The sequence below is a fragment of the Cariama cristata genome, unplaced genomic scaffold (genome assembly GCF_000690535.1).
Source record: "Cariama cristata isolate BGI_N322 unplaced genomic scaffold, ASM69053v1 scaffold29979, whole genome shotgun sequence".
In the NCBI taxonomy this organism is placed as follows: Eukaryota; Metazoa; Chordata; class Aves; order Cariamiformes; family Cariamidae; genus Cariama; species Cariama cristata.
This window is the reverse complement of record NW_009636930.1, coordinates 37,967-54,512: the sequence shown is the minus strand read 5'-3', so window position 1 is coordinate 54,512 and position 16,546 is coordinate 37,967. Positions and strand designations below refer to the sequence as shown.

The 16,546-nt window shown below is 38.6% G+C and overlaps 1 protein-coding gene across 5 annotated transcripts in view; it reads left to right on the top strand.

The window, feature by feature from the left end:
- The first annotated feature begins 1,715 nt into the window (after window positions 1–1,715).
- CNOT4 (CCR4-NOT transcription complex, subunit 4) overlaps window positions 1,716–16,546 on the top strand; it is a 44,995-nt gene continuing 30,164 nt past the window's right edge. For 2 of the 5 annotated variants that reach the window (XM_009708111.1, XM_009708113.1), the window contains exons 1-5: window positions 1,716–1,954; window positions 9,373–9,570; window positions 12,317–12,403; window positions 12,958–13,059; window positions 13,879–14,004. In XM_009708111.1, coding sequence (XP_009706413.1) covers window positions 1,781–1,954; window positions 9,373–9,570; window positions 12,317–12,403; window positions 12,958–13,059; window positions 13,879–14,004 — 687 coding nt within the window. In that variant the 5' untranslated portion in view covers window positions 1,716–1,780. The remainder of the gene's footprint in view (window positions 1,955–9,372; window positions 9,571–12,316; window positions 12,404–12,957; window positions 13,060–13,878; window positions 14,005–16,546) is intronic. The other 3 variants (XM_009708110.1, XM_009708112.1, XM_009708109.1) reach the window with 2 other exon arrangements.

The window sequence follows — 16,546 nt, the reverse complement described above, 5'->3', positions numbered from 1 at the left end:
GAGTCCCAACTTGAGCTGGAACCTCCTGGGCTTTAGAAGATAGACTTCATGCAAGAAAGTATGGTTTAGAGTGTGGGAGATTGTAAACAGGACTGTTTTCTTGTGGTGGTTAAAGTATCAAACCAAAGACATGTAAGGCTAACACTACAACATACAGAAATCTGTGAGCAAGGGTTTGATCTCAAAACACTCATCTTATTTCCAAGGACAGGAGTAATTGTCACTCTTCTTCAAGTGGGTGAATGTGAGAATTTGTTTCTGGACTTGATCCTAAAAGCCCGGAGAAAGATTGGATAGTACACTATCTAGTACATTTCTGGCTAGAAATGAAACAGAAAACTCACTGGGAAAGTAGAGGGGAGTCCAGATTGTGTGTGTGTTTGTGCGTGTGGTTAAATTATAACTGCATGACTGATGCTTTGGGAAAGGCATATTGTAAAAAGAATTTTGGAATTTTTAAAAACTTTTGAGCTCATTTATTTGTAAAGAAGTGGTGTACTTTGTTACAGGTAGTATGACCTTATTAACTATCAGTTCTGGTCACATGTTTTTCAGTGGTTTTCAATGGGTTTCTAGTTCTTTTATTTTCTTTCTTTCCCTTCCTCTCCAAAAGGTCCACCTAAAAATTCTACTGTTACCCTTTAATTCTGTCCCATCTACATGCATGTCTCATGCAGCAGGTCAAGACAGCTTGCTGAGATTAGATACAACTTCAGATATCCAGACTGATACTTAATTAAGTAGTACTTAAGTAAGAAAGAAGAAAAATTCCAAACTAATTTAATATCTCAGTGATGACTGTGTGCCTTGTTTTGTGTCTGCAAGTAACTTTCTTGTGCTGCAGTCTTAAACTGACAGAATGGAAGCATACTCAAATGACTGAGTTCAAGAAATGTGTTATGAAAATGGTGACCTGACTTTTGGTTCCCTTCAAAATTCTGATCTGGAAATACCTTATTGTGGCTGCACTCCAAGTTAAAACTTAGTTTTTTTTCAGTTGCATATATTTTGGCTTTGGTGTGAAGTGGATGCTGATGAAAAGCATAAATGACTTGATGAAAGTTGTCTGACACATGTAGAAAGCTGTGTATCTGACAAATCTTGGCTAATACTATAGCCCTAAGGCTGATCTTGGCGATCAGTCTCTGGACCAAAAAATAAGATGGACAAAGAAATGAATCCTCCTGAGTAAGAAGCTTTCCTTGTTTTTGTTTGATAGTTCTGTAACTCTGTTGAAAAGTGTGAATGGATGTCCTAAATGTTCCAAATCTCTGCTTGTTCCAAGTCTCTGAGCTAAGGAATAAATTGATCTTAAATGTGATCTTAAACATACATTCAAGGATTTGACTTTGGATTTGTAGAAGATTTCAAGAAAGCAATAGTTAAAGGAGCTGGCAGAACTCAGAAGCAATGTATGGTGTACACTGTAAATCGTTTCTTTGCAACTGTACAGTTTGAAACCCAAGTAGGCAGTGAACAGCCAAAGAAGTGCTTGCCTATCCGGATAGGGAGGTACCTCACCAGTACCATCTTTCATATTACTTGTGTGACTCATAAGCAGGAAGAGACACTCAAGTTTATTAGGGATTAACTCATGTGTTTAGTAGATAATTTGTGTGAGGAGAAGGAAAGCGCTGAAGAACTGAAATATTAAAAGCTGTCAAAAGTACTAATCGGTCCCCCCCCCCGCCCCCCCTTCCTCTCTTGCAGACCTTCAAGTGCTGGCCTTCGTGGTCTATTAAGTTATTATAAACTTTTGCTGCTCTGCGAACATATAAAGATGTCTCGCAGCCCTGATGCTAAGGAAGACCCTGTGGAATGCCCCCTTTGCATGGAGCCTCTGGAAATTGATGACATCAACTTCTTCCCTTGCACCTGTGGCTACCAAATCTGTCGTTTCTGTTGGCATCGTATCCGCACTGATGAGAATGGACTTTGTCCTGCTTGCAGAAAGGTAAATATCCTGGAACAGCGGCTTGTCTTGCAAATATCACAAGGCTCTTGCATTGTGTGGGTACCAAAGACATCCTTTTCCTTCGGGGAGACATTCGTCTAGTCATGGCCTAGATCGAGGGTGAGGTGTTGGATCTTTCAGATTCTATCTGCATATGTGTCGAAGCTGTAGTGCAACGACTAGTCTTGGTTTGTTAAATTCAGAACTGGATTAATAGGGGAAGCTGTGGATCAGAACCAAGGTGTACTGATGCTGGGAGAACTGCCAAAAAAAAAATAAATCCTTTTGAGTTGGGGTGCTCATGCATTGACAAAGTCTTTACAGGAAGGACAGTAAGGATTCCGGCATCAGGGGTTTGCTAAGGGCCAAGGTTCAGCTAAACTAGCAGAGCTGTCTGAGGCAAGCTTATAAAGCACCTGCTTGTTTTGTTTGTGGCACTGGAGCTTTTAATCTGTATTTTTCTGGACGCTAAACATGTAAAACCTTTGGAAAATATATTAAGTGGTGTTAAAATTTTAAAGCATTTCAAAATCTAGGCTAAGTCTGTCTGTCTAGTATTCCCATCTTGTTGTCAAATGCTTAAAGGTAGTACTTTGAGAGTCGTGCTTAATTTCTCCCTGTCTCTTAATTGATGCTTGGCTGACACTTTTGTTGGCCACAACTATAAACTCCAGCTTCACTAAGTTGTGTGCTTTTCCCTTTAAATTATTTTCCTCCTCCTTTTAGTATTTTGCTTAACCTCATTATTTCCGTATCTTCAGTGTTTAATAAAATTCTTTCTCAATAGCTTCTTCTCTTTAACGACTTCTCTTGATTGTAACTTTCTTGCCTGGCTGTCATCTTTTTGTAATCACAGCTACTTATGTCCCCTCTTTTTCATGCTACTTAATCGTGATCCTATCCTCAGTTTTTGCCTTTGTTGGCTTCCTGTCTTGTATTACAGCTCCCTTTTCGGACCCCAAGTAATCTTGGTCTCACTATCTTTATTCACTGCCAGAGCTTTCTATAAGCACTTCCAGTCATATTTTCTTGCTGCTCTTTGGCTTTGGCTACACTAGAGCTGTCAGTGCTAACCTATGTTTGGATGCCGCTGCAAGCCTGAAGGCTATCCCACAGCAACATAAGTTTGTTAACAAATTGTGCAAACTTGCTGTGATATTTGAGCTGTATGTTCTATGAGGAAGATCCACCCATCATCTGCCAAATCAGTCTCTGCATGTGATACCTGCCATAGATGACACATGCTGTGTAGTAGTTTTCATAGTACAAGCAAATTTCTACTTTTCTGGTACGACACAAGATTTCTGGGTTTTCCTTGTCTGTGTAACTTCCTTCGTTTACCTGGATTTATTACACTACTTCTTGCCAACAACTATTTGATTCATCTCTGCTGCTCATTATTGGAAGTTTGTGGAATATATCTGAAAAAATCACAGAAGCAGCATGCTATTCACTGCTTCTGGGTGTCTGAATTCTTTGAAATATGGATAATGCCACAGCTGAACTTCTTAATGTGGAATCATCTGGCCTGTGAGTGGATGTGCAAATGTTTTGCCGAATTGGATACAGTTTGCTCCGAAAAACAGTTTCGGGAGGAAAGCTAGAATGAGTGCTACAATCAGAATGAAGCGTACTGACCCTTCCAGGAGAGGAAGGAGACCTCTTCTTTCACAATGGATGATACAATTCAGAATACACAAGTATGTTCTTGATACCTTCTTCGTCCTTGGATTGCAAGATGTTCTTGAGTGGGGTTGCAGCTATATCACTGGATTGTAGGAGACTTGCATGGAGGAGTTTTTTTCGTGGCATAGACAAAGACATTGTGGCACAGAGACTGCATCAGGGTCTTGGGAATAAATCATTTCGAGCTACACGTTTGATGGCAGCATCAAATAAGTCTGAAGAAGCCAGCTTTTGAAGTGTGCTGGGCCTTCCAAACCAGGTATGTGCAGTGTGTCTAAAGATTTCCTGTCTGTGTGTAGTAAGGTTTCTGGGGAAGAGATCTAAGTAGTTTTCAAATTCACATCTACTATGGTGTGCATTGGTTGTGACCACTTAAATGCTGAAGGGCAGGAAATGGCAAAGCAACAGAGTTTTTACAGGAAAGTTGATAGTAGGTACTATGGTTTCAACAGCTACATCATGTTTATAATGTGTATACCAATGCAGGATACTTACTGCAAAATGGACCATGAGTAAACATTATTATGTAATTGTGCGTAACATACATAATATGAAAACTGCAATTTGTGCCGATGGTATTAAATGCAGTGTGAATTATCCAGTGGTTTGATCACTAGTCTGTGGAGGGAGCAATGAAGAAGTTCCCTAGCTAGGGATTTTTGTTGAAAGGTTTGGGGGAGATTTTGGAAGTCTGTGATAAAATAGTTTTGCTATACACTATAGTGGTGCCTATGCCATTAGTTTGATAGATCTTAACTGTGCATTGCATGTATACCATTATTTTCCTAAGCTTCTCTAATTTACTTCTAACTGAAAAGATGTTAGCTTGCAATTTTTTCTACCAAGGAGAAAATACTTCTACATACTTGATCTGTTGCATAGCTTGACATTTGCACGTGCAGAGTATGTTCACGTGGTTGCAGTCAATTGAGTTAGTGTCTTAAGTTTCATCCTGTTAGTAACAGCAGTAGACAAACATTTGCTCTGTTTTGATTTGTGAAAGTAAGCTGCTGGCATGAATTTAACTTGAATGTTTGTTGGAAAGTAGTACTTGTTAGTCTTAACACATTAAAAGCTTTCTAAACTTTGTCCGAATCTTCTGAAATAGACTTGGAAATTTTTTCTTTTTAATTCATTAATTACAAAAAGTACTTCTTTAAAAAATAGAACTGACGTACTTTGAGTTCCTGATGCCCTTCAGAATTGTAGGTGTACGCAATTGTAAGATGCTAAGCAAGCCTTCCTCTTTTTTCCAGTCAACTGATTTTGTAACTGTGAGTGAATTAGCTGGTAACTAGTCAAATTAGACTGAAAATATGCTATCCTCAAAAGAGACTTCTGTAGCCAAAAGCTGGTTTACAGGTCACCAGAGTCACTGGTTCTGGTTGTAAAGCCAATGATTTTTACCTTTGCAGTGGTTTTTTTTCAGTGTCAGTTGTTGCAATTTTTAAATCCAACAATAAAAAGGCCTAACTCCTTCACATTTCTTAATTGCTCTGCCCTTCCATCAAATAATATAACTTTATACACCACTGCTCCTGTGGTGTGGCTTTGCCTTGTTCTCCAGTTCCCTGACTTAGTGAGCTTTAGTCCTCCTAGCACCTTGTATTAGAGATGGAGAGAAATGATAAACTGCTACATTTATGACCAAGAAACTAACGTGTTTTAAGCATGTTTTTGTCCATGTTTCTCCTACTGTTGCTTCTGTGTAAAAGGAACACGTGGTCTTAATGCACAGTCTCCAAATGTCAGTTGTTTCCCCTGGTGCTTTTAATCCAACAACTGAGTAGTTTGGTGCAGCAATTGATATTTAGGAATACATAGGGAATTGCTATTCTTTTATTCTTGGTGTGAGTAGTATGGTGTATACTATGCATAAACCTTATTGACTTTCTCTGTTTCTCATTTCAGAACCTATTCGATAGCAAGGCAACAACTGGGAAATGTTCATATATCCATTGTGTGGAAGGAATGTGACCCATCTGGGAATGACAAAAGCAAAGTGCTTGATAAATCCCAGCTCAACTTTCAACCATTGGGAAAATGTGGGGAAAAAAAGTCTGAAAGAAAACAAAACTTAAATGGCAAGACAAACTTAGTCAGGAAGATTGAGAATTCATTAAGGGCCATCTCTGATTTAAGAAACAAGACTACAGAAGAGACATTTGAACTTTCGATGAAGTTCTTGTAGGACTACTAGCAGCTTGCAGTTAGTGTGAACAAAATCTGGTCATTTTCCATGTTAGCATATCTTGTTCAGGTGGCTTTCATGTTTTTTGCTGAAGAGGATTTGTATAACTTAAGTGGAAGGTGTCAGCTGAACTTAGCGAATTGGTGACATCTCTTAATGTCTTGCATCCGAAAATAATGTAAATGCTGATAACAGTTGATGTAGCTGATTTGCTTGGATCTCAAATCCTCTATGAGCTGAGAAATCAGTGATAGTAAGTTAAAGAAGTATCTTACGTTTCTTGCAAGACAGACAAAAAAAAGTGATCATGTCAGTAGCATTGCCACTGTAGCTGTTGCAAGTCCTGAGAGCCTCTGGTACCTTTGGTCCTACCCGTGTTTTGTAGGGTTGGACAGAGAGTAAACAGATGAAACGGTACTGTGAGATATACCAGCAGTCAACCCACCTTGCTTGGTTTTCAGAGCCATGTGCCACCAGTCTTTCCTGCGTGCGTTTTGTTTGTAGTTGAACTATCATCTGAATTAATGAACTTCAACACTGTGGGAAGCAGTCACTCTGAAGATGAAATCATTTATTGTCCTCTTTGTAGACTGACTTTATGCCCTTATTTCAAAGGAACAGGATTTCTAATTCTTACTGTTTTTTAGAATTAGCTTCTGAAATGTTTGTGCTGTGCTTTGCTTGCCTTCCTCCCACCTTAAATGTGCACTATATCTTATCTGTCATCATGCCACACATTATATATAGATAGGAAAATCTATCACTTCTTAGGATTGAGTTTCTGATTTATTCTTGGGATTCAAGAGGTGCACGCAGATTCATTTACAGGTCCTGCAAGTCAGGATATCCAACTACTCATATTCCTTAGAAGCATTAAAAGTGTCATAAGAGTGGTAAACATATATATGAAATGTTTCATATATAGTACAGCTCTACAGTATCTAGCAAGAGATTTTTGATGATCGTGTTGCTCAAACAAGTGCTGTTATCCATGGTGGCAGATCAACTGCTGCTACTTCTTAACAACTGGAATCCTTGTTCAGGAAGTCTCGTACTTTCTGCTGGGATGGAAGACATTTCTCGTCCCTGATTCTGAAGTTGCTGTTCAGTTGTGTGCCTCCCAGCAGTTCTGATGCTCTCTTGTAGAAATACAAACTGTTAGTTTTGCTATGGACAAATAAATATTCTGCTCAGGGTTATGGTTGAGCTACCTGGGATGTTTCCTGACTAATGTTCAGGACCTCCAGTAGCAAATAGCTGTGTGGAGAAGGAACATATTGTCTGACTTGCTTCTCCTTTGAGAATGTGCTCTAAGTGTGGCTATACTTGGCAAGAAAGAAGCTGGTGAACTTTGGCACTGTTTGCTGTAGTCTTCTTGGACCTTCAGGAGCCTTACTGAGCCTACTGAAAACCATCAATTCATTTCTTGCACAGTACCAGAGAGCAGCACACTCACAAGCCTTACCTTGCATAGTATGGGATGTGGAGAAGGAATTAATCTGTGAAAGGATGGATTGAGGGTATGATACCACATCACTTGATGTGGGGCAAGCCATTTTATTTTTGGATCTATATCTGCCTGATACTGATGCACTTGTTTTCTTCCAGTTCCTACCTGAACTCAGCTTGACTGTGGTAACTGAATTAACTGTCTCTTTGCCAAGCAGTCTTTCTCTTCCCTAAAAGAAAACAATATCAGTTCTTCTACATGATTGACTAACACAGGCTTTGAGAAGCTCTTGAAATAAGTGAAGTGCCTTGCAGGATTATTCTGCATCTCTGAAGTCCTCATGTGTAAATATGAGAAAACTCAAGATAATCATTGGCTATAGCTAATCTCAAATGACCTTACTAACAGGTCACTGCTGTTCATCAGGTACACTGTGAAATCTGTATGATGTATTCAGTGTTACTTGTGAACAACAACTTTTTAAGAAATGATACGATTTTAACTGTTCTTCAAGGGTAACATGAGTCCTTATTGTGTTTTCATGTTAAGGACTTAGTTGTGCACCTTTGGCTACTGTTAAAGTATCTTACAAGTTTAAATCCCTATGGGAGTCTAAGAACGTGTTCCAGAGGACTTGGTGTTTAACCATGAGATACCATCTGCTGAAGTCGACTGCAGCATGTTTTCAGAAGCTGTCTCAAGTATAACATAACGATGCTGAACTTTAAACTCTTTACACTGTAAAATGGATCATACTTTGTTTGGGGATGTACTTGGGAGACTATCAGGCCTGAGCACATGGTGCCTCTTTCAGTATCATCATGCAAGTATGAAGAATATATGCTTTTAACCTAAACCTTGTTTTCATCTGCTGCTGTAGATTTTTCTCAGGTCATTTAGTTTGACAACTGGTTTTGTATTCTGCCATTAACAGAGGACAGTCAGGAAAAAGTGAAATTCATTTTTGTTGGACTTGCACACTGAAACCTTTGTTTATGGTAGTACAAGCAGAGAACTTAGTTCAACATATTAGCGAGCTTAACTTCTTTATCTTAAGTCTTTACCTTAATGTACATCTCCTGTACTCTTGTAATTAACTTCATCTCTGTTTAGAAACACTTCTTTTTGTTTGAGATATATTTTTGTATACTTGCTTCTGTGCTTAGCATTGCTTTGTATATAAAGTGTGAAATCTAACTTCTCAGTCTGAGAGAACTGGGACAGGTAAGGAATATGGGACTGCTTTGAGAAGTAATCTGGGGCAGAGGACAGTGCGCTGTAGTCTACAAGACCAGGCTAAAATAGTGCCCTTAGAGCAATATTCTGCATGAATAGAGAAATCTTTCTAGGTAACTCTGGGGACACTTGTACCTCTGCTAGATACTTTTAAGATTAAAATCTACAGTGTTACGTCTGTGTTTGCGGAGTTATCTGTAGATGATAATCTTGAGGTTAAAAATGTGCCTTTGTCCAGGGAAAACAAAACACAAGTTTCGAACTGGTACACAAGCATAGCAGGAATACTATTAAATGAGTATGCGGTAACTGTACTGAAACCTGTCTCTTCACTAGGAGAACCTGACCATGTAAAGATTGAGCCGTGTAATGGTATTACTGTCTTGAACTCGGTGGGCCACTGAAATTATATTTGTATTTTGATTTCTTATCTTCTGGTCTTTACTTTGGTTAATACGCTTAAGTATGCAAATCTGTATCAGATGACTAAATATAAAGTGAATATGCAGGACATACTTTCACCCGACTTTGCTATGTTAGTGAAATCTTAACAGGATGTGTTGGCTGTTGTGTTGCAGCTGCTTGTAGTGCCAGACTGACTAGGCAGCTGGGTTAGAATGTGGCTATTGCCCAAATCAGTATTATGTCTATAAATAGGAGAATTCCATGGAAATAGGCAAGATGCTTGCGTTTCCCAAAGGACTGAATATGCTACTTCTATAATGTGGCTGACCATAAGAATCAGAGCAGTATTAACAGAAGAGAGAAATTTGTGTGTTAAAATGTCGGGATTAATGATTTTCAAATGCATTGTTTCTTATATGGATTGTTTTTAATGGTATTTGTTATATTTAGCCATATCCAGAAGATCCAGCAGTGTACAAACCACTCTCCCAGGAAGAGCTGCAAAGGATAAAAAATGAAAAGAAACAGAAACAAAATGAGAGGAAACAGAAGATATCAGAGAATCGCAAACATTTGGCCAGTGTACGGGTTGTACAGAAGAACCTTGTCTTTGTGGTAGGGCTATCTCAGCGCCTAGCAGATCCAGAGGTGAGTTTTTTTTAGATTTTGCTCTTGCCGCACTGTCAGGGCACACTTGTGCCCACCCGTGTCTGTCTCCCTGATGGGTACAAAATGAAGCAGCGTTGTAAAGGTTCACTGCTGCTGAGACCCCCTCTTAAGGGAACCCACTCAGCTTCCTCCTCCAAAATAACCTCAATAAGTGTTGATGTCTTTGCTTTTGGGAGTACGGATGCTCTATTTTTTTGTTAAGGAAATTGTTCTTTGTATTTGTTTAAAAATGGCTTGTTGTGAAGCTAAAAATAAGCTTAAGGATTTTTTTAAATGCTCATTTTCCTAGGCTGGATCTGGTGGTACTATACAGCTGTGTCACGCACCACCAATTCTAAAGCGGGAGCTTGGTTGGATTATAAAGTACAAATATAAAGCGTAGCACAGACCTGTAGGGGCAGAAGAAAAAAGCTAATACTTGAAGTGTAACTAGGCAGGAGCATGAGGGTGATGTCAGTTGAGGGGAAAAAAATTAGTAAGAAGGAGACCTCAGAAATGGTTGGCTTGCTACTCTGCATCATCAAAAAGAAGCTTTTTATTTGAGAAAACCGGTTGTGTTTAAAATGTTTTGTTTACTTCCATCATCAGGCAGCTGCAGGTGGCTAATGGAATTAGTGCTAATGAATAAAAGTACCTTGAATTAGAATATGAAGGGAAGGTACTACAGGATAAGATAGATGTCTTCAAAACTGCTGTGCTAAGTTAAATTCATCTGACCAGACCAAATTGTCTGGAGAAATCTCAAATAGAAGTGACTGTTTCTGAGGACTTGCAAGAGTATGAGCTGCATTTTGGTAGTCTGGGAAAGAACAAATGTAAAAAGCTGGTTTTAATGGAGGGGGAAAAGAGGGGGGGGATATGAAGGGAAGAGAAAAAAAAGTTTAACTGATCTGGCATATAACACTTCACTTTCTACAAGAATATAGCAACAAGTATTTGCAAGCAACTGTCAACGCTGGTTTGGTGATATTTATTACCGAAAAAGTATTCTGTTTCTTTTACTAGGCAGAGGATTTGTGAGTAAGAGAAATAATGGTGTATATATAGTGAATTTTTTTAGCCTCATGATTCCACACTGAATACTTGAAGTAATTAGTGAGTTTATTGGTGTAGTAAGGAGGGGGGGTGGGGGGAGTTGTTCTAGGTTTGGTGGTAGCAGTATTGTCACTGATGCAGCAGAAGATAATATATGCTTACTGGATATTGCATATAGCACCAAGATGACTTGATTTCCAAGAAACTTAGCCTGAAAGAGAGAGATGGGCTAAAAAAAATGACATTCAATATATTCAATTTAAGTTTTCTGCTTAAGCAAGCAAACAACTCCTGCACAAATAAAGATGATTTAGAAGGGGGGATCGGCTGTTTCTGGAAATAGATCTGTGGATCATAGTGGAGTACAGGTGGATCCCCTTGTGTTGACATGCTCTTGTGAAAATTGTGAATGCCATGCTGCTGTATCTTATCAGGAGTGTAATATGCAAAACACTTGAAGAAATTTCCACTTTACTCAAGATTGTCAGTCTCCTCTGGAATGATGCCCAAGGGTGGGTGTAGTGTCTTTCAAGAGGGTGTAGGTCAAATGAAGAGCAGTTAGAAGAGACCAGTGAGTGACTGGTGGTCTCTGCAACATGCCCTGTAGTTCTATAGGGTGTTCCAAATGTGATTAATGCTGTTAGATCTTGAAGACATTGATACTCTCTTGAGAAGGGAGAGGAGGTGGTTAGGTAAACGAAGTTCTTGGATCAGTACAGTTTAACTGTAGTATCCAGTGTTAATATATAGATGGAGCTGGGAAACAAATCTTCCCTTTTTAACCTCTCTGGTTATTGTCTAGAACTAGAAATACCCTTAGCTTACTAGCTTCAGTCTGAGTAGTCCATACTTCTGCACCTTTTTCCATCACGGGGATAGAAAAAGAAAGGCTTTTGGTACCAAATGTGTCCGATACATTGGCAGTTCGGTAGGCACACAGGTAACAGCTATTCAGAGTTGCTTAATAGGCTAGAAATGTTTCTGCTTTGCACAGGATCCCCAGATGGTGTGTTGGCCTTCGCTGCATCAGTTATTACTAAGATAGGAGTGTTTCGTTTGTTTTTGTTTTTTTCTTCAGGGATGTGATATTCACTCACTCATTTCAGCATGATGTTGATTCTGAAACATTTTTTCTTGCCCCTGGGAAGTGTCATTATATTGTGTTCCTGTCTGGTCTTCTGAAAACTTGAGGCTATCTCAAGCTAATTGGTTTACTCTCTTTCTCTTTGGAGTGGGGTGAGGGAGGCAGAATTCAACGTTTTGCTCCTAGCATTTAATATATCTGAATGCAAATTTAAGGGTGTTATGTATTTTAAAACAGGAATGAATGTAATTTTTATTTTTTCCTCAAGTTATAAAATAGATACATACAGGAATATTTCATACTGAATGGGATGTATCTTGCCAGGGTAGGGTTTGAGTAATCTGAGTACCAAAAGAAACTTAAAAAAATGCACCATAAAATGTGGAATATCCCTCATTTAAGTTCTTTACTGCAGTGGCAATGTACTCTATTGCAAGTAACCATATTTTACATTGGAAAACAAATCTAAACCTACATACTCTCTTCCTCTTTTTAGGAGACCTGTTTTTTGTTAAAGACTTTAGTTGCACAGTTACACACAAGAATAAGTCCAACTCTGTAGGAATTAACTTTTCAGTATACCACTTTGAATTCCTTTTCTTCTAGGTTTTGAAACGACCAGAATATTTTGGGAAGTTCGGTAAAATACATAAAGTTGTCATTAATAACAGCACATCGTATGCAGGCTCACAGGTAAGTCTGGGGCTCCCTATTTCTGATTAAGCAGTAGGTTAGAGAAGTAAAAAAACAAAACAAACAAAAAAAACCCAAATAAACCCCTCCCCAAAACCAAACAAAAAAAACACCAAAAAAAACCACAAACCAACCAAACAAAAAAACCAGCATTGCAAAAATCAAATTACTGTTAAGTTACTGAGACATTGCCCAGCCAGACTCTCAGTTGGATGCAAGATGCAATGTAGAAAGATTAAAAACTGGGAGACAGGATGAGAACCTTCAAAGAAGCAGCAATGTGGCATTTATTCACTAATCTGCATTTAAGGGATAAAATGACTTTAATTAGGTATTTTTAGAACTTTCAAGCAACATCTTGATGCATTTCTTCTTTTCCCCATTCTTTATGCATCGCATCTAAATTTTTATGATTTCTACCATTTTTGTCAGTTTTCCTGTTAAAAACATCTAGCTGTGAATATACCAGTTTATGAAGTCAGCTGCTTAAAAAGGCAATGTAATGTTCATATCTGGGGGAGAAAAAAAATAAATATGGTATGTTTTCTTTCTAGGGTCCAAGTGCCAGTGCATATGTAACTTACATCCGGTCAGAAGATGCTCTCAGAGCCATACAGTGTGTCAATAACGTGGTGGTAGACGGCAGAACACTTAAGGTGACAATATTTTTATATTCTTAAGTATATGCGCTAGGACACTAATATCAGTGCATAGTACAAAATTTTATTTGTATGGATATGCTCGTGTTGATGAACAGAAATGTCCAGTTTATTGAGTATTGGATTTTGACCTATTTTCCTAGCATTAATTCCAATGTGGAAGTTCAGTGAGCTTCCAGCAGGCAATGTCTTAGGGGGTTGGCAGGTAACTTCTTAAATCAAAAGTTTGGGACAAAGAAAGAGATGTACCACCTCCCCCTTCCCACAGTGGCTTTTTTGCTGTATAGCTTAATAGCACAGTGTGGAAACCTGATTATTTGCTTTTACAGAGCATTTCTGCAGTCCAAAGACCTTTCAAAAGCTCCCTGGGAAATGCAAGTTTTTTCCTTTTGGTATCTGTTTAAACAGGTGTTCAGGCTGACTTGGCCAAATTGGTGGCTATAGAAAATCATCTAGTTAATATTCATTTCCTGACCCTTCTACAAAGCATTAACCAGTTGCATGTAATACAAACTCATAACTACTTATTTGGCTTCTTAGGATTATAAATGCAAATATTTACTGAGGCTCTTACTTTGGTGTTTATTTAGATTGGATGAAAATAGAAATACATCCTAATTATCTAATCCTCAAGTATATAGATTTCCTACAAATGACTTCCTAGTCCATCAGCATTAAAAAAATGCATTATGATGGAACTTCAAATCTTAGGAAGGATTTATTTTTTTTTTTACAAATACAGCTTATTTTTCTTATACTGTAAAAGGCTTTCTTAACCTCCGGTACTTAAATAATGATTGTTTTTTTTTTCTTCAGGCATCATTAGGTACAACGAAATATTGCAGTTATTTTCTAAAAAATATGCAGTGTCCAAAACCAGACTGCATGTATCTACATGAGCTGGGAGATGAAGCAGCCAGTTTCACAAAAGAGGAAATGCAGGTAAGTGTACTGAATGGGAAACACACGAAATGTGGCATGTATGTATTTTACTGTATATAGTTTAGTCTAATATGTGTATAGTGTAGCCTTTTGCTGAATGTTACAGCAGAGATAAATTTTGGAATCCAAAAGACGATTAACCATTTGGATATTGGAAGTGAACAGTTAATTTTTTTAATTGCGTGCTGCTTTTAAGGGCTGAAAAATCCACTGAGTGTTCATGAGTTCAGAAAGATGGAGATAAACTCCTAGCCAAGGATTCAAATAATCTTGAGTTAGCTACTTACCCTTTGTTCATACCAGTACAAGGTAACGTATGTTATTTTAAATCTCTGTGAAAGAAACTAGTGCAGATCTGGATTTTCCTGTAGTTTTGGGGGGGGAGGGGGCAGTTATCATGGCTTAATTATTGTACTGTGATTTGACCATGCTATCTGAATTCTGATACCTCCTTAAGCCTGTGAAGGGTGTAGAAACCATTTGGAAATAAAACATTGAGGGTGACTGTAACAGAGCATAAATACTGATGCAGGGAGTTTTTTTACTATCTCGGCATCAAAATGCTTATTATCTAGGGTAGGGAAGCAAGGAAATGGATAGCTTTACCTTCTCAAAGGTGGTGCATTCTGAGGTCTTTTGTATGTAGATCTGTCCCTCTACGTGAGGTATGGTAAAGCTTTTAAACTCAATCTCAATATGCCAGCCTTGCATCCATGCTGTAATTTTTGCATGTGGTCTGTCCATGAAGCAGGCGGTCCCCACCCCTACTGCTAGTGCAAATGTTGTACAAGTCCATTTTATTCCTTATGTTAGGCTGATGTAAGCCAGAGACTAAGGAAGAATGTCCATGTCTATTAAACATTTTTTCCACAAGTTAGTAGTTATTTCTGAGGATTTCAGCTACATGTTCATAAATCTAAAAAAATGCCCTGCTGTTTCAGAGGAATGGTCCCTGTATTATATACTTTTTTACAGATAATGGCAATAGGAGGTAAAATTCAAGGAGAACTTGCAAACCAGGCCACCTTCCCTGTTCAGTTAGTTCCCTGTATTTTTCCCACCACCTAGATCTGTTATGTTATACATGTTTGAGAGTATATTCCTGTCTAGGCTTTTTAGGTTTTTTTTATAGAGCTGTCAGGCACGAATTTATTTAATCCATTTTGAACCTGCTGATACTATCAACCCTGTAGACTTTTGTGGCAGCAAGACCCAGAAGTTGACCACCTGTTCTGTGAAGTGCTTTGTTTTGCCTGTGTTAAACTGATCTCCAGTTAGTTTTGTCACGTGTCCCCTAAACTTAGCGTAGTACTTGCTGAAAGCAAAACCCTTACTCACCTTATCCATTGCCTTTGTGATGTTGTAAAACTTGATCTTATCTCTCTCAGCCTTCTCTCCAAAGCACACAGTTTCTGGGCATTTCAACTTCTTTGTAAAGCAGTTCCTCCCTTTCTGTGATAATTTCTGTTGCCCTTCTCTGTACCTTCTAACGGTGTCCTCCTTGAGATGCAGAGGTCAGACACATCATACTCATGATGTGGGGGAAGCAGAGTACAATATAGCAGTCCTCAGTGTTTTGTGTGTAGTGTGGTGTGGGGGTTTTTTGGTGTATTTTTTCTTTAAGTGGTCTTCCTAATGATGCTCAGCACATTTTTTTGTTTGACAGTGCATAATCAACTAACGATTTCGGAGATCTGTTGGCAGTAACCTCAGTATCTCCTCTCTGAACTGTAACAGCGAGTTCACGGATCAATAGAGCATTAGTATGGTCTAGGCTACTTTTCCCTTGCTGTGTTACCTGACATGTCTCTGGTGAAGCTTATTTGCCACTTTTTTGCCTGTTTGCCAAGCTCTCTGGGGTTCTTTTGGAGTTCCTCATTATCAGCATGACAGTTTACTACCCGAAGAGCTTGGTATTGTCAGCAAAGAAGTTGCTGTTCGCTCCATTCTCATGCATGTTGGTGGTGTTGCATAAAACTGATGCCAGTCATTGATCCTCATCACTTGCTTGTGCACTCTAAAAGAGTGACCAGTAAGTCTTAACTTTGCCTTTCTATCTTTGAACCAACATCAATCCACACAAGGACCTTTCCTCTGTCCCAGGGCAGCTTTGTAAATAATTTCTGATGTGAAACCTTACCGAAGGCTTTTTTGAAAGCTTTGTGGATCCTCTTTATGCTTATTGACACTATCATAAAATTCCATCATGTTAGTGAAGTAGGATTCCCCTTTACAGAAGATGTTCAGGTTCATTCCCAGCAGATTGTGCTTATCCTTGAACTTTTTTTAATTTTTTTTTTTTAAGGTAGACTTTATAATCTTAGGAAGGACGTTGTACTTAGCAGCCTGTAGTTCACAGGATCTTTTCTACAGTGCTTTTTGTAGAAGGCAATGGCAATCTGTCAGTCCTCTGGCCTAACTGGCAGTTATAATTGATAAGCTACATACCTTGACCAGGAGTTCAGTTTCACATATGAGTTCCTTCAGAAGTCTTGAGTGGATTATACGTGATCTTGCTGATGTCAATAAATCTTCCTTTCCT